Below are 27,114 nucleotides of genomic sequence, written 5' to 3'. Positions count from 1 at the left end.
TAGACATTTTGAAAATTGAGAAGAAAAAAAAAAGAATTTAATTGATAACAAAACTTATAAAAATATTAAAAAATTATTCAAATATTATAACAAATTCATTTTCATGTAGTTTGTTGGTTAAAAATGAATAAATTTAATCTTTAAGATCATTAATGGGGCATAGTGAATCAACCTGTTCACTGTACCCCGATTCACTGTGTCCCACCATAACAAATTAAGTTTCAGTCTAATTTCTTGGGGCATGTGGAGTGGGGAGTGTTCTTAAAAGAAAAAAAGCTACTAAAAGGAACTAAACTACTAAAAGAAAGAACTAAACTACTAAAAGAAAGCATAAATATCAATAATCCAAATAAAAAACTTCAACTTTTAAAATTATTTCAACCATGATCTTCATAACAAACATAAGGAAGGTAAGAAAATTTACTTTAGGAAGCTAAAAACAAAAATAACCTACCAAAAACCGGTAGTCAAAAATAATGTGGTAACAACTATAAATAAAGATGGTTGATATATAAGCACATAAAATGATTACATTATCAAGATGAACAAAATTCTAATCTTTGAGAAAACGCCTCTTATTCACTGTGCCCCTCAATCCACTGTACCCCAACTTCCCCTACATTTATTATTCAAACCAGATATTTTAACAACGGTAAAAACTATAAAGATTCATGAAGTTAATATTAACCTCTCAACCAGAAGTATATTTGCAAAAAAACAAATGTTTTTTGTTAATATCTCAATAAACAAATTGTTTTGGTAATTTTAATAAACTTAAAACTTATTTTCTAATGTTTAAAAAATAAACATTAGAATTAAACTAAATATTAGATTAAAAACTAAAAAATTAAATTAAAATAAACTTATCTCGGCACTTGGGAATCCCTTTAAGTAAAAAATTCAAGATCAACTTTAAATATATTTAAATCTAAAAAACGCAATAACTATCATGTGATTTTAATAACTCTCATGTGATTTTATACCTTTTTTTAAAAAAAAGGTATAACTCATAAACAAAAACTCAACATTAAAAAAATGCATACCCCCATACAAATATTCTAATTGCTAACTCAACCATAAAATAAATTACAATTGCAAGAGTGATATATGAGTAAATCTAAAAATGAAAAGTAAAAAGTGAACTAGCATATATGCTTTAATATTTATTGTTATTGTACTTGTTTATTGTTATGGTACAAAATATTGGAAATTTTAAACCCATTGGAAATTCCACAGTATCTGTGGCACCATTGGGCTGGCTAACACACCCTGTATAAATATATATATATAAATATATATATATATATATATATATATATATATATATATATAAATATATACTTATATATATATAAATATATATACACACACACATATATATACATATACATATATATATATACGCATACACATATATATATATATATATACATATATTTATATATATATATATACATATATACATATATATATATATATATATATATATATATAAATATATATATATATAAATATATATATACACACATATATACAAATATACATATATATACGCATACATATATATATATATACATATATACGCATACATATATATATATACATATATATACGCATACATATATATATATATACATATACTTATATATATATATATATATATATATGGTGATATATATATATATATATATGTATATACATGGTTATATATATATATATATATATATATATATATATATATATATATATATATATAACCATGTATTTTCAAAAAAGAAAAGTAACTAGTAGAATAATAAAACTTCATTTTGAAATGGTCAAAGTTTTAAAAGTCATAATGTCAAAGTTTGTTTTGAAAGTCAGAGTGTCAAAGTTTGTTTTCCGCATTTTCTATTATTAATTAGAACATAAGAAAAATGTATGAGGGTTTAAACATATTTAAAAAAATACTTCCTAAATAAAAAAAAAACTTTTTTTTTTAATAAAAACTTTTAATTAAAATTTAAAAAAAGACTTTAAATTAAATATGATTAAAAAAATTTAAATTTAGTTTTGAAGGAATGTAGAATAGTTTAATGTTACATCTAATGTTAAATTTTGTTTCAAAAGAATGTAAAAGAGTTTCACAATTTTTGTTAAAGAAATTTTTTTCCTATTACCTGCTAACTAATTTGTTACATAAAACATAAGTCTCTCCATCATTGATTATAATATGCGAAAGCAAGTGAAAACCTTTTTTTTTCTTATAAAAAGGAAGAAGTGTTTTTGTTAAAGAGAATTTTTTTTCAGAATTGTATTTAAAAAATTTTTTTCTCATTAATTTATTAACGTATAAAGTACTTTTGACGTAATAGATTTATAAACATAAATTACATTAACCATTATCTTATTGGTAACTGATATAATGTAGTATTTTTAATAAAGATTATAAACTGTTTATAATCTTTATTAAAAATACTACATTAAATACGTAAAAATTAAAATATTAAAATTAAAGTATTAGATTGTTTTAAAAAAGAAAATTATAAGGAAATATGATCTTTTTTAAATACCGAATATAATATACATATATATTATACATACGCATATATATATATATATAAATATATATATATATATATATATATATATATATATATATATATATATATATATATATATATATATATATATATATATATATATACATACAGAGCCGGCTCGTGAAAAATATTTTATGTGTGCGAGAATAAATTAGGTGCCTTTTAGATTTAAGTTCCAAGCAAGCTCGCAAGCGTCAGCATGCTCGCAAAAAATGTCACTTTTTTTAAATCATAAAACTATACATACTACAAATACAATAACTTTCTTAAGAATTTTGTTGATTTTAAACATATTTTTAGTTAAAAAATGGAACACGTCTTACTTTAGATTTTGCAAAATTTAATCTTAAAGTATCAATATGCACAGATTCAGCAATTTTGTTTTTAATGGAAATTATTGATAAACCATTTAAACGTTCCTGGCCCGTTGTCGATCGTAAATAGTTTTTTATTAATTTTAATTTGGAAAAACTACATTCCCCTGCACTCACTGTTACCGGTAGTGTTAATAATATTCGTAAGGAAATACAAACATTAGAAAACAGTTCTACTAGCTGACTATCATAGATCCATTTAAGCACAGATTCCGGTGACCTTTTTCCATCTAATTTCCATGAAAACATATTAAGTTTCAGAAACATCCTCTGAACTCACATCTTTTGATTCACCATGAGTCAATACTTTTTCCAGCAGGGATGCGGAGTCCTAAAAAGGACTACGGATTTGAAAGTCACAAAAAGATTACTTTATTCTAGTTTTTGGTATCCAGGAGCTCTGAAAATATAAATAAGTTTATGTACTACTAATAGAAAAAAAATTAAGACTTTTAGGTTATTGGAACAATCGTTTTTTAAGCCCCAAGTCCTTAGGTATAATGGCGGCAAGGACTCAGGGACTCCGGGCTTAAAAACAATAAGTTTCAAGTCATTAATTTAATTTTAATCTCATGAATTTTTTTTATTATAGCAGATAATAAGTCAACAAACATGTTTTAAGCTTCTGGACACTACAGACTTGGAAAAAGTAGAGATATAAAGCCGGAGTCTTTTTGGGACTCCGCATCCCTGTTTTCCAGTAATTTGCATTTATTAATTATGTCTTCTTCTATTTTATCAATATCTTTGATATCATACAAAAACTCGAACGGTTCTATTGTACTTGAAAAGCTTTCAAATCGTTCATTTATTGATTCTTTAGCTATTTTAAAGAGAACATGAAAAAACTGCTTTTTGAATTTTTGGTTTAGTTGTATATCACTATCTTCTTCAAAAGGTTCATCATCAAAAAATCTTTTTCTTTTTCTTGCTCGTTCAGTGAAATAGAACTGAATTCGTCAGTCAAGTTTGCATCATTAGCTAGAATTTTGGCTTTTGAAATATATATTTTGTAAGAATCTTTAGTGTGTTTAGTCAAAAAAAATCGATAGTTTTCTTTAATGCATTTGCAGCAGTCTTCACGTCTACAGTTTGAGATAATAAATTGTAATAGTTTGCTAGTACAATTAATTTCAGTTAATACATCGTGCCAAACCACAACACCACATACGAATTCAAAACTGTCTAATTTTGATGCAAGTGATTCAGCAGTTAATCTAGTAATAGAATCTTTTTCAATGTTAACAACTTCTTTCAATGCACAATAAATTTCTTTTAATCCCAATTTTAGAGCACGAACAGCATTCACATCACTTTCCCATCTGGTAGTACTTAATGACTGTTAATTTGCAACATTTTAATTCAAAAATTTTTAATTCAACACTTTGTAGTCGCAGAGAAAAAATTATACAAAGCTTGAATTTGTGAAAAAAATCTCATAATTTCTAAACATCCTTGGACTGCATCTGCAACAACCAAGTTCAAGGAGTGACAGACACAAGGAATATAAAAGGCTCGTGAATTTATATCTTTTATACGCTTCTGTACAGCAATTTTTTTACCTTTTATATTGGATCCATTATCATATCCTTGCCCACGAATATCTTTGACAAATAGATTATTTGATTCCAACTAATTCAAAATTTCTTCAGTAAGTCCTAATTTTCAAGTGAGGACAAATTTTTTGGCCAATTCACTAAATCATCATAGTTATTTTTATTCTCATCAACAGCCAAATTCATGTTATTGTTTGAAGGTTTAATATCCGAATTTAAATCCACAGTTGCATTAGTTTAACCATAACCTTCATTAATATTTTCAATTCCAATTATGTTCATTTCTCCTTCATTTTGTTTTTCACTTGAACTTTCTTTCTTGTTTTCATTTGGTTCCTCATATTCACTTTCATTCTCAATAGCTGTTTGAAGAAAATTGTGAAGAGTTTTCTGCTTTTTAAAAGCGTCTGCTTGTCTTTTTTCTCTTTTTAATTTATTTTGCCAACCAGACAATTTTTTTTTTTGATCCATTTTATTTCAGAAAAGTATAGATTTTGTTGCTATTTTGAATCACCTATCAATAAAAAAAAAATTCAAAACAGTACATAAGGATTACTTTCGATAATAAAGTCTAACAGTTGTATTCCTTTTGATTGGGTTTTTTATTTATTTTTTATTTGGTTTAATGCAAATTCTTTAATATTTTATGCCTTTATAATACCTTCTTAATTTTATAATAAAACAATAACAATCATTTTTTTAAATTTAATTTATTTGAACTTTAAAAAATATGCAAAAAACTACTCATTATGCAATGCATAATAATCTGAAACTACACTATCTGCATCAAAATAGGCTGTTGTAATTGCACGCAATTTTACTAGCTAGATCTACTATTACTAACAAAAAATAATTATTCACAAAAAATACAATACAAAAAAATACAAAACAAAAAATGAGTTAAAATAATTATATAAATAATAGACTAACAAAGAGATTTGTATTTTTTTTATAAAAACATTCAAGAAAATGTTTTTTAAATCTGGAAAATAAGGTGCACATATGTTATTCACAACTGACAATAAATATTTAAGGCGGGGACCGATTTCAGTAAAGCATCAATGTCGGCCATCTTGTCCAGAAGTAAACATAAAATGTAAACTTTCGTCTGATTGGTTAGCAGAAAACATTGAAAAAACACTGATTGGGATTGGACAAGGGGCATAACTCAGTTTTTACAAAAATAAACTTAGTACCTTTGTTATTTTTAATTATAGATCTGGAAAGATCTATATATTTTGTTTCTAAGAAAAATTTTAATTTTGCGCCTTTTTAATGCTGCGCCTGTGTGTTTCGCACACACTCTGTGTGTGTGTGTGTATATATATATATATATATATATATAAAATTGTTTAATGATAAGCTACTTTTAATTCTGCTTTTACTTTAATTCACCTTTATTGGTGCGTACTTTATATGACTTAAGCTATATCTTCTTTTTTAACCTAGATTCACTTCATGGTAATTTACCTTTAATTAAGTATATAAAAGGCAACCATTAATTTTACCATTGGTAAAATCAATGGTTGTTTTTTATGTACTTGAATAAATTTCTTACTTTACTATTTTCGACTTATGAACTGTTTTGTTTATCTATTTTTCAATCGCTCAATTTTTTTATGAAACTTTTTAAATTAAATCTTTTTAATTAAATTTTTTTTACCACCATTGGTAAAGTCATTAAAATCAATGAAAGTTTTTACAATAACTAAATTGATAAATATTATTTTAAATATAGTATAATTACTTATATAAATAATGTAATTACTTTTAACTTTTACTTTTTAACTGTTTTTTTTAATCAAAAGTGTTGAAACAAAGGCACTTTTTTTAAAATCAATATTTAAGAGTTTTTTTTAACTATGTCATTAATAAAAGTTAGTCTAATATTCTCCCCCCCCCCCCACACATATGTGGATATGACCTTATTATCTCTCTCAAGGATAAAGCATAACAATTTTCGAAGAACTCCTCTAGCTCATCTTAAGATCTCTTACTTTTACCATATATATTTGATTTGAAGGCCCATAAATCTATAAAAGCTATGTACATTTCGCTAACAACATTTAACTTAAAGCAAACTAAGTAGCCATTTTATAACTTTGCATTATAAAATGCTGCTTTTTATCAGCACTGATTTTGTTGCTTAAAAATGTAATGATAGATTTTAAACAAGGGTCAAATGTTAAGGAGAATAAAAAAATTAATGACCATTTTTGAGATTGTAGAAAAATCAATTGATAATTTTTATTGCCCAGCAGTTAATTGTTAAAACAATTATGTTAAAAAATATTTTCATATAATTTTTAAGTAATTATAAGAATATATAATTATTTATAATTTCATTATATATACTTTATTGACATTATAATAAATATATATTAAGTTTTACTTGTAATAAAAATTTGCCTGATAACTTTTAAAACTAGAAATTCTCTTTGTGTTTAACTTTTGTTCCGAAAACAGCACATGTTACTATTTAAAATAAAATAATTTAATTGGTAAATTTGTTCATATGAAACATTTAAAAGCATTATTCAAACTCCTTTTTTTCTTTTGTTTGTTGTTTAAAATAATTTATCTGCTCGGGATTTCAATTAAAGAACAAAATTCTAATTAGTTTAATGGTAACTTCTTTTGTTTCGGGAACTGTATCTTTATGTATTCAAATAGCATAATTTTTTTAATAATTAACTAATGATAGATAAATCTTTTGTTTTTACAAAGATAGATTTAGTAGAAAAACTTTTTAGATAAGTAACTTTTTAAAATTTTGAAAATATTTTGACCACATGAAAATGTGGAATAACAAACTTGAGATTTCAACTTTAGATGTTTTAACTCTATGGTTATGTAGCAATTAAATAATACAATAGTCAACAAAACAAGCTTTCAAAATTGAATTCAAAACTAATTAGTTTTAATAATGAAATGTTTTATTTTAAAATTTAACTTTATGGGCAATTTTTTTAATACTTAAAAGTCAGCGATAGTGATTTCATTTAGTTAAATAATTATATGATCACGAATTATAACCGTCGCGATCTTAATTTAACCCAAGATGCAGTTTCTTTAATTTATTACAATCATATAAAGCAACTTATGTTATGTAATAAAAAACATTTTTGTTATTATTTTTGAGGCTCATGTTAGATAATGTTTGCATTTTATTATGCAAAATACTGATATAAGCACTTTAATACTTTATATAACCAATAACTAAAAAAATTAATTTGCGAAAACATAAATTAAGTGAAGAAAAATTAAAAGCTGATCATATAAAAAAAATAGTAAAATAAATTTTTTTCCAAAAGGCCTTTATAAGATAAAAAGTTTAAGGCACATGTGGGATTCCCGAATAGCCTCTGGGATCAGCAGGCCACTGAGAGCACTACCACTACACTACAGCATAAACTGTTATTTGAACTTTTTATTCAAGACTTTTTTATTCAAAGAATGCTTTAAAAAAAAAAAAAACTTTTTTTGTTCAGTAGCATTTTTTGTTTACTTAAACATAAATAAATTTTCAAATGAAATTTATTTTATAAATCAATCATGTAATTTAACAACTTGACTATATTTTTTTTAGTTGTGAAAGAATTTTTTTTTTCTATTTTGGTTTCAATGGTGATCGCATTGTAGTTTAAAGCAAGGTAATATTAAACATCAATAATCAAACTAAAACGATGTTGCTTTTTGTTACTTTTCTGTATAACTGTTTATCAAAAGTTTTTTTATCAAAACAGTTAAATTTTAAAGATAAAACTTTTATTATTCATTTATAAGCACAGTGTGTTGTGCCTCCTCTGCACAATGCACATTTATAAGTCTCCTCTGCACAGTGGACCAATAGGTGGACAAAACTAAAAAAATCCATGTTTGAAAATTGAATATTTTTTTCTAACAATTTTAAAGTAGATTTATTATTGACCTCAAAAAAATCTGAATTAGCAAAAAAATTTTAAATTAGCTAAATAAACTTTCAAAATTAGGTAAAAACTATTTTCTAAACAAAAAAAAAAAAATCATTCAAAATTTTTTGCAATAAAAAATTTTAATAAAGTTAGTAAAACTTTTTACAAAGCAAAAGAGTAGAATAAATTTTTGTGACATGAAATAAATGTTTTTTTTGTTTTTTGTTTTAAAAGGACAATAAAAAAATTATTTATCTTACTATCGCATCTGCTACTTTTATATTTACTGTAGAATGATAATAAAAAAAAATTTATAGTTTTTTTCTCTTAATAATCCAAAATAATCTGTATTTTAAAAAATAAACTTGAAATTTTTGTTATTGACCCTCGCCACCATTTTTTAATTGTTTTTTTCCTAAAATTTTGACAAAAAGGACTAAAAACATTTTTGATAATCAACATTTTCAAATTTTTAACAATTTTCTTGAAAATTCAAAATTAAAATCATTCTTTTTTTAAATTATGACAACAAAATAAAAATATTTAAAAGGTATTAGTAATATAAATTAAAGCATTGTTTAAATTTTCAAAAATGTAGTCTTTGAATTGCTCAATTACTTATCTGTGGGAGAATTTTTCGGTGGTGTCTTACTGCACATAAACAAAATTCTTTCTGCTCTTCATCTTTGGTTATAGATTTTGCATAGTCCTGATTTAGTTTGACAGCTCGTTCTGCTGTATCATTCACAGATTTTAATGATTTAACATGCTCAAACATGTGTTGAAAATTTGTGTTAGCTTTCGAAAACTTTGGGGATTGGGCTTACCAACCACCATCTTTGTTTAAATGCCCAAATAAATTTAGAATGTTGCTAGATTTTGGTCCAACTAAATCAGTTAAATGAGTACTCCGTTTCAAAAGAGGAAATTTTGGAAAGCCTAAATCATGTTCCTAGTTTTCTCTTATATTTCTAAGAATTATTTTAGCAATTTTAGCTTTACCACGATCAGACACTTGGTCAGAAAAGAGAGAGGAAATATTTCTTGGTTAAATAACAAAGATGCCAATTAAATGTTTCGAAGGCAGCAACATTATTGTCAATTTTTTTATAAAGAAACATTTCTTTGTAGAATTCCAAGTCTTTAAATGATGGATCAATTGTGTTTGTACATGTAAGCCACATTTTCACATAAAATAACCTTGCAAATTTACAAAACTGTGATAATTTCTCTATATAACTTTTTTCAAACTCTGCCAATTTAACAAAACCAAACATTTTTGATGTATACAAAATTGTACACATCCATCTAGCATAATGGAAAGCCCCAGGTTTGTGCCACTGTACATTTATTTGTTTTGCATTCAGTAATTGCAAAGCAAGTAGGCAACATTCTTGATAATCATCTGTTATTTGAGACTTACGGTTAAGTAAACCAGACAAAAAAATTTTACTTCTGCTTGTTAGATCTTTAATCCTCAATTTTAATTTTTCTAAAAATGGTACCTGAACATAATGAAAGGCCATACATCATTTTTAAAGTGTCTAAATGGCCTATAATTTTCATATCAACATTCTCCAAAAATTGTTAAATAAACAGATGACAAAACTCTTTTTAAGATATGGCGTCTGCAGGCACACCAAAGTAACTTTTTATTGAAGTGCTCTTCAATTAACTTTGCAGAACCATTTATCATACCTGAATTTGATAGAGTTTTGTCAAAAATCATTGCTACAAGTGTTTTTTCTAGTTTCCAGGCCTTTAAAGCACCTATGGTTGCTATCGCCTGATATTTCCCAGTTGTATCGGCAATCCTGGAGACACAACAATTTTCCTTCAGGTACACTTGGTCTTCCTGTTACTACAATAGCCAAGCATTCTTTTTTACCATCTACCTCAGATATCAGCTTTAAATCCCAGTGAATGAAAGAGTACGTGCATGAAATGAATGTTTTTTTTAATGCCATCGAAAACTTGCTGTTAAATTTTTTATTTTGAGATCAGCCAAATTGTGACCTAATGCTTCAGCTACAGCTAAAATGATCCCAGATCTTTCTCTGTAGGATAGATTCAACCTATCAGCCATTAAAGAAACTTTAGGGTGTTTTAATATCCTAATTTTTTCTGTCTAGTAATAGCAATTTCTTCCTTTTTATTGGAGATTTTGTCTTCATCATCAAATTTTTGCAGTACATTGGATTTATCTTTTTTTATTTTCTTTTCTTAATTTCTCTTTTTCAATAGCTTTTATTTTCGGAGTATAATTCTATAAATATAATAAGTATAATTAATAATTCTTGATAATAACGATCAATTCAGGACTTTTTTCCCTAATGTAATTTAGGGCAAAAGTCATATAAAAATTATTTTCTACATTTAAAGTTTGATATATATATGTATATATATATATATATATATATATATATATATATATATATATATATATATATATATATATATATATATATATATATATATATATATATATGGTACCTAAACATGTTTCTTTTTAGATATAAATAACTATAATGTCTCATCCAAAAAAAAAGTGTGATCATAACACAAACAGAAAAAAGATTTGTTATTTTTGTGCACACAAAACATCAAGACTATTAAATATTCAAGTGATAAAAAAGTGTTTAATTTTGATTTAGATTTCAATAAGGCAAAAAAATTCAGCTTGACATATGTGGTAAATGTGGAAACATTATATGTTGAAAAAACTATTTGTCAGATTTAATGATAGACTGGTCTAAAAATGTTGTTACAGCTCTTACCAGAAATTTTGCAATTTGTCACAGCAAAATAATTAGCAATTAATTTGCAAGCTATTCTCAGCTAAAGTTAAAGAATGGATTGCTTCTCAAGTTTTTTCAGAAAAAGTATATAATCAAGGATCAAAAAGAATTACAAGAATACAGGTGCAAAACCTTTACCAATAACAGTAGGATCTTTAAAAAATCAACCTAGACAGATCACATTGATTGATTTAATAAGAATTCAATCAAGACTTACTTTGTCCAACAAGAAACTGATACAGCTAGTTAAATAACTCAGGTAAAAACAATTTTTTGAACAATACTATTTATTACTCTTTTAAAGTAATTTTAATTTTAATCTTAGTTTAAGAAAAACTTTATTTTGAATAGAGCATCAATTAAAGGAAAAAATTCCATACAACCAAACCTGAAAAAAGCACTTTCAAGAATTTGACGTTAAGAAAGGAAATTTGCAAGTAAAGGAAAAATTCTTTATTATTAAGTGTGCAGATATCGAGGAGTTTGTAATTTGCTTATTGTGCTTAAAGAAAAGAACCTAAGCAATCAAATAGTTAAACTCAGTGTTGATGGAGGAAGAGGCTTTCTGAAGATAAATAAAATATGTTTTTATCTTTTATCTAATTCCAAACATGTTTCAGTGCTCTTGATTCAGCTAAAAATAAAATAAAAGGTACAACATGTAAAAATAACATTTTTCATAATTTAGATCTGTTTGAACCTACTCTCTGATTGTGAGATCGAAGATTTAGAAGTTAAATAAATTAATCCCAAAGACAAAACAAAAAGGAGTAGTTATGCAGAACCTCAGAATTCCAAATATAAAAAGGTTCTGTAAAAATTTCTGATTTACTAGGTGTAGTTCCAAGTACTCCTTAAAGTCACTACAATGTTTCTATATTCAGTCCTAATTTAATTAAAATAAAACAGTCATTTGTAGCTGATCTTAAACTTTGTTAAATAATGTGCGGTTTATCTCCAAATACAATCGCTACACAACCTTGCCTTATATGCAAATGGAAAAGAATTGAGCCATTTAAAGAAGGGAAACTTAGAACTTTTGGTTCTTTAGAGTGGCAATACAAAAAAATATTTGAATCAGGTTCAATCAAACATAATGCTAAAGGTTTTTGCAATGTTATTAATCCTCTATTGATACACGTAGAAACTAGCGACCAGTTAGTGGTAGATTACCTTTTTCCATCAGAGCTACACTTAATGGAGTAACTCTGTTGGAAAACCATATAGAAAAATGTGGTGGTTAAAATGAAGTTGCTAAAGTTTCAATAACTCTTAACATTTCAAAAGAGGTTCAGAACAATGTTTTTAATGGAAATGCCTCCAGAAAAATCCTAAAAAAATTACAAGTACATGCGTGCATTGCCAATTAAATTAAAACCATTGGCAGAGGGGCTTAGAATTTTAAATAACTTGGTCAAGTCTTGTTTTGAACAAACACTACATTATGACTTTCAAACACATATCAAAAACTTCGAGGATCACTACAGAACACTTGTTGAAGAATATGAAATAATTGTTTCATTGAAAATTCATGTTATTTTAAAATATACAGTGTGCTTTTTGTGCAGTAAGAGGTCATGGATTGAGCTACTACTCTGAGCAAGCTGTTGAGGCAATTCATTACAGCTTTCTTAACGAATATTGGAACAGATTCAAAGTTTCAAAAAATAATAGCTCCTTCTAAATCCGTAATCAGTTTTAGCGGAAAAAATCTAGTAAATATTGCAAATGTTCTCAAGAGAATATTTATACATAGGTTTGCATTTTAAAAATGATTAATTCACAACAGTCATATCTTAATGATGTATCCAATATTATGACAGTCTCATTTTGGGTAAAAACCTTAACTATAGAGCTATTTTCAAGCTGTAACTTTTGAACTACTGATAATTTTCTTTTATAAATTTGTGTAAAAAATAATAATAACAAAAACTTATTTCCATGCATTTTGAGCAAAAACTCCTTAACCTAAAACACCCTGTTTTTAGAAGCTTTTTTGGACCCCAAAAAACAAATATTTTGGTAAAAGAAATTTTGTGATTTTAGTGACATATCAATCCTAAATCTATTCATCGTAACGAATCAAACACTGTATGACAATGTCTGGGGTTAAATCATAAAACTTGAAAGTGGTTAAGGGCATGTGTGTAAGTTAAATGTTTTACTTATATTTACTTTTTTTTTTTCCACCTCCCCAAGGTCGAGAGGGCCACTACAGATGAGGAGGCTATTTGTGGTTATAACCCTCTCTCAACTCTTTAACTCCGAAACACGAACCTTGACGAACAAGGCCGCTGCGCGAAGAAACAAGTTGAGCGCGGTACTACCAGGGACTTATATTATCTGACACAGTGTTGAATTATAATGGCATCAAAATTGATACAAAACATGTTTGATTAAAACATTATATTTTCATATTTAGCCTAAAATCACTGTTTAATATTGAACAATTTTTTAAAAGTGGGTGGCAGAGAGGGTCAAACTTTTAAAAGAGGAGGGGGGGAGGCAGGGCCGGATTAAGCCTTTTTAGTGCCCAAGGCAAACCCACATCAGTGCCCCTTTCTGCCCGGGGCCCCTGATTTTTCGCTGACTGTGACCGCTGGTATGTTCAATATTATGCAAAGAAAACTGTTGTTAGCAAATATGTTTGTAGTTTGTACTACTATCACTCATATAAAACTTACAATAAAGTATTTCTGTATTAAAATTAATAGTTAATAAATTTTGAAATAATAATAGACAAACTGTATTTTTTATTAGATGAAAAAATCAAAAAGATATTGTCATTTACATTTTAAAGTCTTTTTTTCTAGATTTACATCTACTAAAGTCTTTGAGTATATCGTCAAAGTTAATTTTGCGCAACATATCTGCCTCAATCATAAGCAGAGATAAGAAATCGAGCCTTTCTTGTTTCATTGTTGATCTATTTGGATTTTTTGTACGTTTCAACTGAGAAAAAGAACGCTCAGTTGAAGAGTTAGTAACCATTAATGTTAAAAATATGCGGAAGGCTATTTCAACATTTGGAAAGGCACACTCAATATTGTCTCTATTGGTTTATACTATATAATTACCAATAACAATGCTAATGATAAGGTAACTTTATTATTGTATTAGTTCTAATTTAAAAGAGAATTATACCAAGTAATATACTATTACTTGGTATAATTCTCCATGGTTGAACGTTTTGTTTTCCGATTTTGATGCAGCTGGAAACTTGTGTCGAATATATGAATAAAACTGTTGTAGTTCAGTATATAAATTATTGTTCAGATCTTTAGGATAAGCATTTATTAGTTCTTGACAACACTGATATGTTTGTGATAATGATCCATCGACCAAACAAGAAAAGCGAACTGCTACATCATTATATACTTGTCTTCGCCTACTCATTTCTGTCTCAAGTTTGTCAACAATGGCGTAGAATGCAGATATAAGAAATTTATCTCTGGCATTCAGAGATACTTCAGGGGCATCACCATCATTGAACACTGTCTTTCGTTTACGATTACGGGTCAAAGTTGACTTATAATCTACACCTGGTGTCATTATTTTTGCTGCTTCTTCAAATCTTTCAAATTCATTCCTAGATTTATGCAAGTGATCTGCTAGTGAAGAATACAAATCAGCAGACGTTTTTAAGTTCACATGCTCTTTTTGGAGAGCCTGACTAACCCTGTGAAAATGCTGTAATATCTCTTTCCAAAAAACGAGCATGAAAGCAAATTCTAATTCTTGCATCTCCTTTGCAATGTTTTCTGCTTCTCTTCTGGTGTCTCCTTTCTGTGACTGATCTTCTTGTATAAATTTAATGCTTTTAAAATCTGAGGATGAGACTTTAGGATAGCTTCAGTTGCAACAGCATGTGCATCCCATCTGGTATCAGAAAGAGACTTTACCAGCGTTTCATTTACAAGGCATCCTTTCAGAATCTTCCATCTGTTGGTTGAAGCTGAGAAAAGTTTTTGAGAACAATATCTTGTTATTTTTCCTCCAGCATAAATACGGCAAGATTTATCAAAGGGACCAAATTGATGCTGACAGTTAGTTGGTCCACAGTCAACCCAGTAAGCCACATCATAAGCGGAAAAGTCAATCCACAGTCCTGGATCTATTGATTGATTAATTTTATCATTTTCATCTTTATCATCTGCATCTTTATCATCATCTTCAGCAGATTGAAGAGTTACACTTACAACAAATTTCATTATCAAGCTCTATTGCAGTGTTTGGATTTGCAGAACAGCCTATAGTAGACTTATCAAGAGGGCCGATAGTGTCAGTAAAATCTTTTTTTGCCTGTTGCTGATCTAAAACTAAATAACTTGTTAATTTTCTGCTCGTAGCTCTCACAATAGAAATAGTGTGCTCTTTTTCTTTGGCTTGTTTTCTCTTTTGTGCACCACTTAACTGAACACATTTCATTTTGGGATCTGAAATTGAAAAAAGTATGCAAAAAAATGTAAATAAAAATGATTAAGTGATATAAAACAAAAATGTAATTTACATAAAAATTAAAAAATTATGCAAAATAAGGCTAAAAAACAACAAACTTAAGGTGTAAGCTCCTATAAATAACTCCTTAATATCAGAATCAATAAAAATGATGAAACAAATGATAAAACAGCTTTAATAATAGTTTCACGTTGTTAATAAAAAAATATTCTCAAGTGAAGCCGTTAAAGCGCAAAAAAAAAAGTCATTAAAGCACGAATACAATAATTAGTTTAAAAGAAAGCTAAATAGAAAAAACCGGCTTATTCATAGTTTAATTTTTAAGCATTCAAGATTTTACCAAACTTGAATGTGAATTTTTATTATAATGTATTTCTTCATTTTCATAGCACTTGTTCTATTTTCAGTTGTTTCTGGACTTAAATTTGTTTTAAAAAAATATCTCTTGAGGACTTGTGGTGCCCCCAAACACTTGGTGCCCAAGGCAAATGCCTTGTTTGCCTAATGGTTAATTCAGGCCTGGGGGGAGGGGGTTCAAACTTTAAAATTTTTTAAAAACCTTTTAATTTTTGCTTTTAATGGACAAGATGACATGCAAAACTCCCTAAAAAAATATATATATATATTTAGGGACAAACCCAGACCTGTTTAAAATAATGTTCTTTTTCAATTATTTTTTATATTTTGAACTTATATGTATATAAATTTTTTTAATTCCTGAAAATTCTTTTTTAAATTAGAACTAATACAATAATAAAGTTACCTTATCATTAGCATTGTTATTGGTAATTAATGCAATGAGAACAAAGATAATGTCAAGAAGCACAAGGCATATACTAAATATTCTAAAAACATCAAACAATAAAAAAAATTTTATAAATAAATAAAATTTTAAAGGAATATAAAAATCTAATATATAATAAAAAATATTTAATAACTTAAAAGAGCAAACCTAAAAGAAAATTAAAAAATTTTTTATTTTATATATTTACATTATAATTTCTTATTTTACAAGTTTACTTTTTGTACAATTTTGTGCAATTATTTTTGAGTTTTGGAGGGTAAAACTATCTATGTCCAAATTATACAATCCACTCTAGTTTATCCTATTAAATAAATGTTCACAATTCCTGAATTCTTTTTAAAGGAACTACTAACCTTCAACACATGTTGTGTTCATATTAAAGAAAATCTTAAAAAAAAACAACGTTTGAGCTCGATTCTTTTGATTTAAACTAAACAAATGTATATCAATAAAAAATAAAGTTTGTCAATTTAGCTGAAGCCATTTAACTTATCGCCATTTTATTCTCTATTTCAAAGTCTTAATAATATACACCACCCTTTACAGACTTGATTATTTATTTCATGTGCATTTAATTTGTAGGAGTTTAGTATAACTTATTATATATATATTTAATTTTTCCAGTTAAATTTATTTCTAATCTTACACATTTCATAATTTTAAAATTCTAAAACTTGAAAAAAAAAAGCGGATGCAATGTTATTAAACAATGAATTATGAAATATAAATACTTATATGATTAAGTATAAATTTTTATTTGGACTCTAAAAAAAAAATTGGCTTGTATTATTTAACCATATAAAAGTATATTTATTTTATAAACTTCTTATTCAAATATTTTTGCATATTAATAAAACTTGTATTATTTGTTCATGTAAGTATATATTTATATTGAATTTATTTTGAAAAAGTTTTATTTATCAAGTAGATAAATACTTGATGCTTTTAAAGTGAAACAACAAAACAAACTTACCTTTTTATCAACATTGAAATTAATAAAATTTAGCAATTTAATCTAAATCAATATAATTCCTAAAATCAACATTTTCTAATTAAAAAAATTTCAATATTTTCTAATAAAAAAAATTTAACAATTTGTCAAATGCCCCTAATACTGTTGTTTATGCAAATTAATTAAAATAAAAGAGGTTCGGAGTTCGACTCTCACCACGTCCCTGGAAGTACCGCGCTCAACTTTTCTCCGCTAGTGGCCCCCCTCGGGCCTTGGGGAGGTGAATAATCTATAAAAAAAAAAAAAAAAAAAAAAAAAAAAAAAATTATTAAAAAACCATTTGAAAATTTAATTTAAAAATAATCCTGACAATTGTTAAAAACAAGTTGCGCTAATAAAATCTATAAACTAAATAAATTTACATTTAACTTTATTAAAAATATTTTATGGAATTGAGTAAAATATTATACAAATAAATAGGATTTGCTTATTTTAGATAAAAAAAAAATACTTTAATATACTAAAAGATTATACAATTACATCATACTGAAACTCTTATTAAATGAACATGAAACAAATTATCCAGTTTGTAAATTGTGTAGTATATTATACTAACTTTTGGATAAAGTGTAAAATGGAAAAGACAAGCCTCGACTAAAACGACAGGTTTAGTTTTTATTGACATGTACTGTTTATTTAGTTTTAATCGAAATTTTTTAGCTCAAACATCTTATCATCATATATAATATTTGAATAATTATAATTTTATTTAAATATATAAATAAATTTAAATGTTTATTAGAGATGCAGTTGAAATAATTAACAGAAATAAGATATCATCAGTGAAAAGTCATTCCCAAGTCATCCCCAATCTCAAAAAATTGAAGTTTTCAGGAAAGGCAATTGAAAGTTCAATACAACTTAGCATTACTATCTATACCCTTCTTTAAGTAAAATTCAAATATTTAATTAAACTAAACTAAACTAAAAAGTAAAATGTAATGTTTTTCCCTTCATAGATTGATTTGCTAGTTTAGAATGCTACAAAAAATGCATTTCTATTGGTATTTTTTTTTTTACATCTTCGCTTCCAACAAGGCATGCAGCCACTAATAAAAGTTGGAAGTTACTGAAAGAAAAAAGATTAAAGAGCAAGATAACGATTGACAGATGACTTAAAGGATTGCAAATTATATGAATCAGGAAAGCAAGATGAAGGAAGCGAACTCCAAAGAGCTGATGTTCGAGGAAAAAAACTAGACAAATAAGCCTTTTTGGAGCACTTAGGAACAGTCACAGAAAAAGGATGAGACTTAATTGAATGACAAGTAACACAAGAATGAATTTTAGTAGATGGCACAAGAGATGCTAGCTCTTTAGAGCAGTGCTCATTATAGTATTTGTAGAAAAGAGAAAGAGAAGCAACATTACGACGATGTGATAATGGTTGGAGGTTGGCTGCAAGAGCAGGTCCAACTATATTTACAATGCGTTTTTGCACCTTGTCTAAAAGAGAAAGGGCATCATTAGAAGAACCGCCCCAGATATGGCAACAGTATTCCATACAAGGCCGGATTTGAGATTTATAGAGATAGAGAATAGAATCCCAAGTAAGAAAGTGACGACCTCGATAAAGAGATGCAACCTTAGCAGATGCTAAGTTTGCAACTGATTTGATATATGGTTTCCAAGAAAGATTGGAAGTAAGAGTTAATCCTAGAAGATGAAAAGTAGATGACTCATACCGTACATCACCATTCATAAATATAGGAAGATCTAAATTATTGCGATAACGATTGGCAGAAAAAAATTGAATTTTATCTGAATTAAAGTTAACCAGCCACTGTGAGCCCCATGCTGTAGCAGAAGTGAGATCCTTTTCAAGCTCAAATGCCCCCTCCAAGCAATCAGAGATTGTTGGCTTCTTATAGCGACAAGAATAAATTGTAGTATCATCAGCAAACAATGCCACCTTAGATGTGAGAATATCTGGAAGAGGAACCCCTGAAGTTACAGAAAAAGAAAAAGAGTGCTGTGAATCGAGGACAACTTTTATACTACGATTGGAAAGGAAGGATTCAATAATCTTAAAGATGTTGCCAGATACACCATAAGAAGAAAGCTTATGGAGAAGACCAGCATGCCAAACTTTATCAAAAGCTTTTGAAATGTCAAGAGCGATGGCCTTAACCTCTCCACCTTTATCTAATACACCTTTATCTAAAACCTATATGTTATTACTGTTAGCAAATCAGCTGTAGAACGAGAAGATCGAAATCCATATTGATGGTCAGAAAGTAAGTTATTAGATTCAAGATGAGAAATTAAGTGTTTGTTAATTAAAGACTCAAAAACCTTGCTTATGATAGGAAGAAGACTAATGGGACGGTAGTTAAACGAATCAGATCGCTCTCCAGAATTTTTGAAGATAGGGATAACAGATGCCGTTTTCCAGCAGGCTGGAAAACAAGACTCTGATAGGCACTTGTTGAATAGTTTTGAGAATATAGATGACAGCTCCAGAGAACACTTCTGCAAGACAATAACAGGTATGTTGTCCGGGCCACAAGCTATAGAAGAGTCTAGGCAGGAAATTACTTTAGATACAGAAGCTGGAGTGATATGAATGTCAAGCAATGGATCAACCTGTTTGTTAGCAATATCAGGTAGAATGAAACTAGCGGAATCAAAAGATGATATTGATGAAAAGTTTTTAGCAAACAATTCAGCTTTGTCTTTAGGTGCCCTTATTATTGATATTATTAAAGATTCTCCAGAAGTCACGAGAGCCTAATTTTTGAGATGAGATACAAGATTTCATGACCTGAGAATAGCGGGTTTTGGCGTTAGACAAAACCTTTTTACAATTGTTTCTAGCAGTAATAAACAGACGTATGTTTTCTGGAGAATTGTTTTGCTGATAAATATGGAAGTAACGGTTTCCATTAACAATTGCAGCAACACAGTGTGAGGAAAACCATGGAGGAGAGCGAGGCTTGACCTGCAATTGTCGATAGGGAACAAAAGATTCAATGCCAGCCTGAATCCACGAAGTTATGTAAGAAGCACATTTGTCGACAGGAAGACAAAAGATTTATACCCAACGGCCATCACGAAGAAAATCACGGAAAGAATCCCAGTCAGCTTTACTGTAGTTGTAAGAGGTACGATAATAGAGGGATTCAGGTGATGAAGAAGAATGAGATATTAGTTTTAGAGAGATCAAACTGTGATCAGAAGCACCTAAGGGTAAATTTGGAGAAACTGAGCACTGACTAGGATCAGAAGCAAGACATAAGTCGAGTAGAGAAGGTAAATGATTCGGGTTGTCAGGAAAGCGAGTTGGAAAGTTGACTATTTGAGTTAGGGATTGAGAAAGGCAAAAGTTGTGGGCTTTAATGCCTGCAGTATCACTGACGCTGGAGCCAAGCCATTCAGAGTGGTGAGCATTAAAGTCACCAACAGCAACTATATTAGCTGATGGATAAAGAGAGAGGGCTTGGTCAATATGATTAGAAATAACATCAAAAAGAGTGTAGTCTTGAGATGGAGGAGAGCGATATAGAACAAAGAGAAAGGCAATAGAGTGAAGTTGTGCTAAACGAAAGCACATGAAAGAATAGTTTGTGGATTCAAATCTAGTTTCATGACAAATGGGTGAATTCTTACGAATGTAAATGCCCAGGCCAAGCATGTGACTATTAGAGTCTTTACGAAATAAAGGAAGATAACCATCAACTCTAAGATCACAAGATGAGACAACATAGTTTCACAAAGAGCAAGTAGGTCTGGTGAACTTTGCAAGAGATAAGACTCAACAGAAAAAAAGTTACTTCAAAGACCACGAATATTAGTGAATGATAGGTTTAGAGAACTTGGTGATGAAGATGGTTTATTCATTATTAAATTAGATTGAAGAACTTGACTCAAAGCATAGATAGTACTCAGAACACTGTTTAATAGCCCAAGCAATTGCCTCATTACTACTAATAAACCCTAAGCCATAACAAAGGGCTCCAACTGTGGCCTCCGCAATGCACACCACAAAGTACAAACAGGGACACCATCCATGCGCAAAATGGCACTGTTAATACTTTGATATTTTTCAGCTGTTGATGGAATCAGCCTCTCTGAGAGCTACCACAGAGTTCGGGAAACCTGACTACCAGCCAGCCTCAGAACCATAAAACTGAGTTTTAGAGCTGTACCCTCATTGGGAGATAATAGAATGAGTTGCCTAGTCATAAAAACAGAGACACAAGCAAAACCCATGCATTGAGTCAAGAAGATCTAGCATTCAATATCCTAAACTGGAAACAATGTATTAAAAATACATCTGCGCCAGCCTAATAGGTGAATTGATTTGATTTACAAAGTTTTAACAGAAGATGCATATGGAAAATCACAGTTCAAAAGAATTAAAACCTAAAAATCGCATTTTATGAGATAAGTGGTAATGACTTTTCACTAACGTTATATTTTTTTTAAATAAAATATTTCTAAAAACTATTTTATAAATGTAATATAATTCAAAAAGTTAGAACTTAAAGGGATCCTAAACGTTTAAGACATGTTTAGTTCATATTAAAGAGAATAAAACAAAAATGTTTTTTTGATTAAAACAAAAGAATAAATGCATACCAAGAAAAAAAAACATTTTGTTTTAGTCAAAGCTTCGAATATTATGCTGACTTTTTGGCCTTCAACAATACGGAGAAGGTGAACTACCATTAAAATTAAAAAAAATAAGTTTTTCTTGGTATGCATTTATTTTTTTGCTTTATTCAAAAAAATTGAGCCCAAACATATTTTTATATCATTCTCTTTAATATGAACAAAACATGTCTTGGAGGTTTAGGATCCCTTTAAGTTCTAACTTTTTGAATTATATTACATTTATAAAATAGTTTTTAGAAATATTTTATTTAAAAAAAATATAACGTTAGTGAAAAGTCATTACCATTTGTAGCAAATTATATTAAAACAAAATAAAAACTCACCTTGAAACAATATGATCTACAATACGATGAAGCTTGAATCGGATTCTCCTAAAAAGACAATATTTAATTAATATTTTATAAGAAAATTTTTAAAACTATACTATATATGTCTTTAAATAATTTCTTTAAACATTTAAACAAAAGGAATTTTTTCTTATTTAATGTGTTAAGAGGTGTGCTGAGAGTTTTTTCAATCTTTGAAGAGTCAAGGAATAAATTAAGTGATCGCAAATTGAAAACTCTAGAGATATTTCTGGTCTTCAAATTTTCAGTTCATTAAAGGAATCCCTAAGTGCCAAGACAAGTTCTATTTATATCTTCAATAATCCTTAAAAAATAAGTTTATAGTAAATCAAAAAAATTATTTATTGAGATATTAGCAAAAAACTTCATGATTTTTTACTCTACTTTTTTCCTCTCATAATAAAGTTCCGGTGTCATAAAATAAATTAACCCCCAATATTAAATTAACTCCCGGTGCGTAAAACATTATCCAGGGAGTTAACCTATTTTGAAATAGATTAACTCCCCTTGAAATAATTTAATCCCTGTTGGCGAAACAAATTAACTCCCCATAATATTTTAACTCCCTTGGAACAACTTATATGAATTACAAAAAAAGTGTTTTAACTTGATGTTTTCCAAATGTGTTGTTTTTAAATCTGTTTATTAGTTATTGATATGGATACAAATTATATTTCTACTATTATTATATCATATATTAATAGTAGCAATTTTTATATATATATGTATATATATATATATATATATATATATATATATATATATATATATATATATATATATATATATATATATATATGTATATATATATATATATATATATATATATATATGAATCAGTTTATTTTAAAAAGACGAGTTTGCTCGAAACTTCTTAAGGAAACTCGCCCTTTTAAAAAACATTGTTTCAATCAAGATATATATATATCAAGAATTATATATATATATATGTATATATATATATATATAATTCTTGTATGTTGTCAGAAAGTTTTTTCCGTATTTTGTTGACAAAAAGTAAAAATTAAAATGCAAGATCAGAATTTTTTTTTGTATTAATTGATAGACTGCCTGCCCCAACCAAACCCTCAGTTGATGTAGCAGCACTCCCTTGCGAGTCAGGCTATAAGATAGTAGATGTAGCAGCACTCCGTTGCGAGTCAGGCTATTTGTCAGTCGATGTAGCAGCACTTTGTTGCGAGTCAGGCAATAAGATAGTCGATGCGCATGATTTACAGTAAAAAAATAAAAAATAAAAATATTTTATTGAAAAAAATAAAAATAAAAACATTTTATTAAAAAAAAAAAAAAAAAAAACATTGTTTATATTATTAAAAACATTCTGGTCAATTAAATTTACATTTTTGTGGTTTTTTTAAAAAACGATTAATTTGTAATTAAATTAATGGTTTTAACTTTCTGACAACACGCAAATGTTGGACAAAAGTCAAAAGTAATTAAAAGTGACGTATGTGTTGGCGTAAGAATCATTTTTTTCCTTCCATACTTCCTAAATGCAACAATCTCTCTCCCCCTCTCTCTATATATCTCTCTCTCTCTCTCTCTATATATATATATATATAAATATATATATATATAAAAGAGTTTATATAGCTAACTAGTATATATTTATACACACACAGAGTCACACACACACACACACACACACACACACACAGATATATATATATATATATATATATATATATATATATATATATATATATATATATATATATATATATATATATATATAGAGAGAGAGAGAGAGAGAGAGAGAGAGAGAGAGAGAGAGAGAGAGAGAGAGAGAGAGAGAGTATAGTATAGATATAAACTCTATAACCTTAGATATTATTATTAGAAAAAGAGAATTGTTCTGAAGTATTAGTATCAAACCAATAGTAATATTATTAGTAGATCAAAACAATAGTAATAGTATTGCACTAGAGCTCGAATTAAGCATATCGCGATCACGAATCGCAATTACTTTTCTCACCTTCGCGATTAGTTTTTTCTTAAAAAAAAATTTTTCGCAATTTTTTTTTCTTTCTCGTGATTATTCTTTTTTTATTTTAGAAGATTGATACTCTATTTGCGAATATTTAGTGCTCTTTTACATTATAAAACTGCAGTGACTTCTGTAAGGATAATTTTTTATTAAAGCGGAGCATAAAGTAAAAGAAAGAAAAATAAAAGATTTAAAAAATCAATTAGCAAAAATGTTCAAATGCAGGAAAAAGACCGATTGTTTAAGGAAGGAAAAATTTATAAAAAACAAACGATTAAATACCTATTCAAATCAAGAAATAAAAGATTTTGATTGAAAAAAGAAATAAAAGTTAATTGATTGAAAAGTCACTTTCTTAACCCGAATTCTTAAGGGTTTTATTCCGATTTAGCTCATTCATTATGAACAAATTTAATGATATTTTTATAAGTTTATTTTGCGAAGAATAGTGGAAGGCAATATAGACTCTAAATGGTTATTAAAAAAAAACTTTGTTAGTACACTTGCTAATTTTAAATTAATAGCAATAAATGGATGCAAATAAGGACCACAGATGCAGATTATCTACTGTTAAAAAGGTGGGAAAAACATTTTAATTGCGAGTTAGAATACAATTTAAATGGAAATGAAGTTATAAGATTAAGATGCAGTTTATGTAAACAATTTGAAAAACAGATAAGTCAAGCAAAATTGTTTTCCATGACCTGGATCAAACCAGGAACAATATCAATAAAAAATAATTCACTGGCATCGCACTTAAGCAGTGCGCAACATAAAGAGGCCACCCGAATTCAACAACAAACAACATTAGGTTCAGTTTCATTATCTAACCACGTTATTCATAATACTCCAATCGGGCGTGGTTTACGTAAAATGGCCGTAAAAGACGCTGACTCGTTACGGAAAAAGTTTAATATTGCGTATTACTTGGCAAAACTTAAATCAAAAATCAAAAAAAGTATTAGATCGTAAAAGATTCTATTATTTAGACGCATTTTTTTCTTTCGCTTTATTTTATTGAATGAAAAAAGTGAACGCTAACTTTTATTAAAAAATACATTGAATAAAAAAGCAATTAATAAAATTATCATGGGAATTTGATACGGGTTACTTAGATAAGAAAACTTACTTAATAAGAATTTAGTTATCATTCTTGTTTGTGATTGTGCGGGTTTTCGTGAAAATGTTAAGTTTTAACATTTTATCACAATAATGTTTTCGTCATTTTTAATAGTTTTTTATAACTGTTTCATATTTTTAGAAAATTAAATATTCTAGTTGTTTTAAACAGTTTAAAATATGTAAATAAAATAGAAAAAGAAATAATTAATTAAAAGAAGACTATATTAAGTTCATTGATTTTATAAAAATACAGCCGTTAGATTTAATGCAATATAATAATAGTAATAATGTAAATTATAACTAAAGCTACTTTACAACCGCTAACGTAAATGTTATGACATCTTATGCAAAAATGAGACTTATATATGTTATTATAAATAAGTTAAAATAAACAATGCCCCCTCCCCTCTGGCGGGAGTGGAGGAGGGGTTATGAGCAACAAAAAAATCGCGATTAGATTTTTTTACATTAATTCGAGCCCTGTGCACGAACTATTACTATTGTTTTGATCTCCTTTTTACATATAATATAAAGGCTTGTCAAAAATAAACAGTTATAAAGTAATTTTATTCAACGCTCACTAAATATTTATATATTATATATTTAAATATATATAATACTAAATATATTTTAAAAAAATTTTAAAATAGATTACTTACACAATTTTGAAGATACAATTATAAGTTAAATTTTTTAAAACGCATATTAAAGTGGATTAATTTGTTTCAGTGGGGGTTAGAAATACTCAAGCCCCCGGTTAATCCATTTCGCTATATTTAAAAATAATTTAACTCCAGTTAGTTTATTGAGTTAATTTATTTCAAAATTGATTAACCGGGGAGTTAGAACATTTTAACGGGGAGTTAACTTTTTGGGGAGTTAATCTATTTTGCGTCACTGTTTTTTTCTTCAAATACTGATCTGATTAATACAATTTTGTAGTTAATAAATGACGTCATTACAAAAAAGTTTTCCCATATAGTTAATTTTCCTGTAGAAAAACGCCTTTATATATAATAATTGAATAAAAATAACAACAATTAATAAGTAACACTAGCGTTACTTATTAAAGCGTTACTAATTAACGCACACTTAAAAAGTCTAACTTATATTTTATTTTAAAAACAAAACTAATAGAGCAAAAGTATCATAAACCGGACACTCTTCACAAAAAGTTAAATAACTTTTTTATTATTGAAAATTTATATGATTTTTTTTCTGGAATATAGTTGTTTATTAGAGCAATTATGCGGTGTAAAAGAATTTTTTTTATAATTTCAAGTTTCTATGGAAAATAAGATTTTATTTTTTTAAAAAGTGTCTGCTTTTTGAAAAATTGTTCCTAAAAGCGGACAGCTCCGAAATATATGAAAAAAACAGATAAATTGATAAATTAAATATATTTATTTTTAATGTTAAAATATAAACATAATAATAATAAACATAATAATAATATATATGCGGTAATAATAAAACATAACAATAATAATATATATGCCGTAGTGGTGTCGTGGTAGAGCG

General features: G+C 27.4%; 1 protein-coding gene across 2 annotated transcripts in view; it reads right to left on the bottom strand.

The window, feature by feature from the left end:
* Positions 1-27,114, bottom strand: part of LOC100214915 (phosphatidylinositol 3,4,5-trisphosphate 3-phosphatase TPTE2) — a 104,277-nt gene that overhangs the window by 42,075 nt on the left and 35,088 nt on the right. For both annotated transcript variants that reach the window (XM_065812846.1, XM_065812847.1), the window contains exons 3-5: positions 22,440-22,487; positions 16,446-16,527; positions 1,044-1,117 (exon numbers count right to left, since the gene is read on the bottom strand). In XM_065812846.1, the coding sequence (XP_065668918.1) occupies positions 1,044-1,117; positions 16,446-16,527; positions 22,440-22,487 (204 nt within the window). The remainder of the gene's footprint in view (positions 1-1,043; positions 1,118-16,445; positions 16,528-22,439; positions 22,488-27,114) is intronic.

The sequence above is a fragment of the Hydra vulgaris genome, chromosome 12 (genome assembly GCF_038396675.1).
Source record: "Hydra vulgaris chromosome 12, alternate assembly HydraT2T_AEP".
Classification (NCBI taxonomy): Eukaryota; Metazoa; Cnidaria; class Hydrozoa; order Anthoathecata; family Hydridae; genus Hydra; species Hydra vulgaris.
This window is presented reverse-complemented; position numbering and strand designations above follow the sequence as displayed.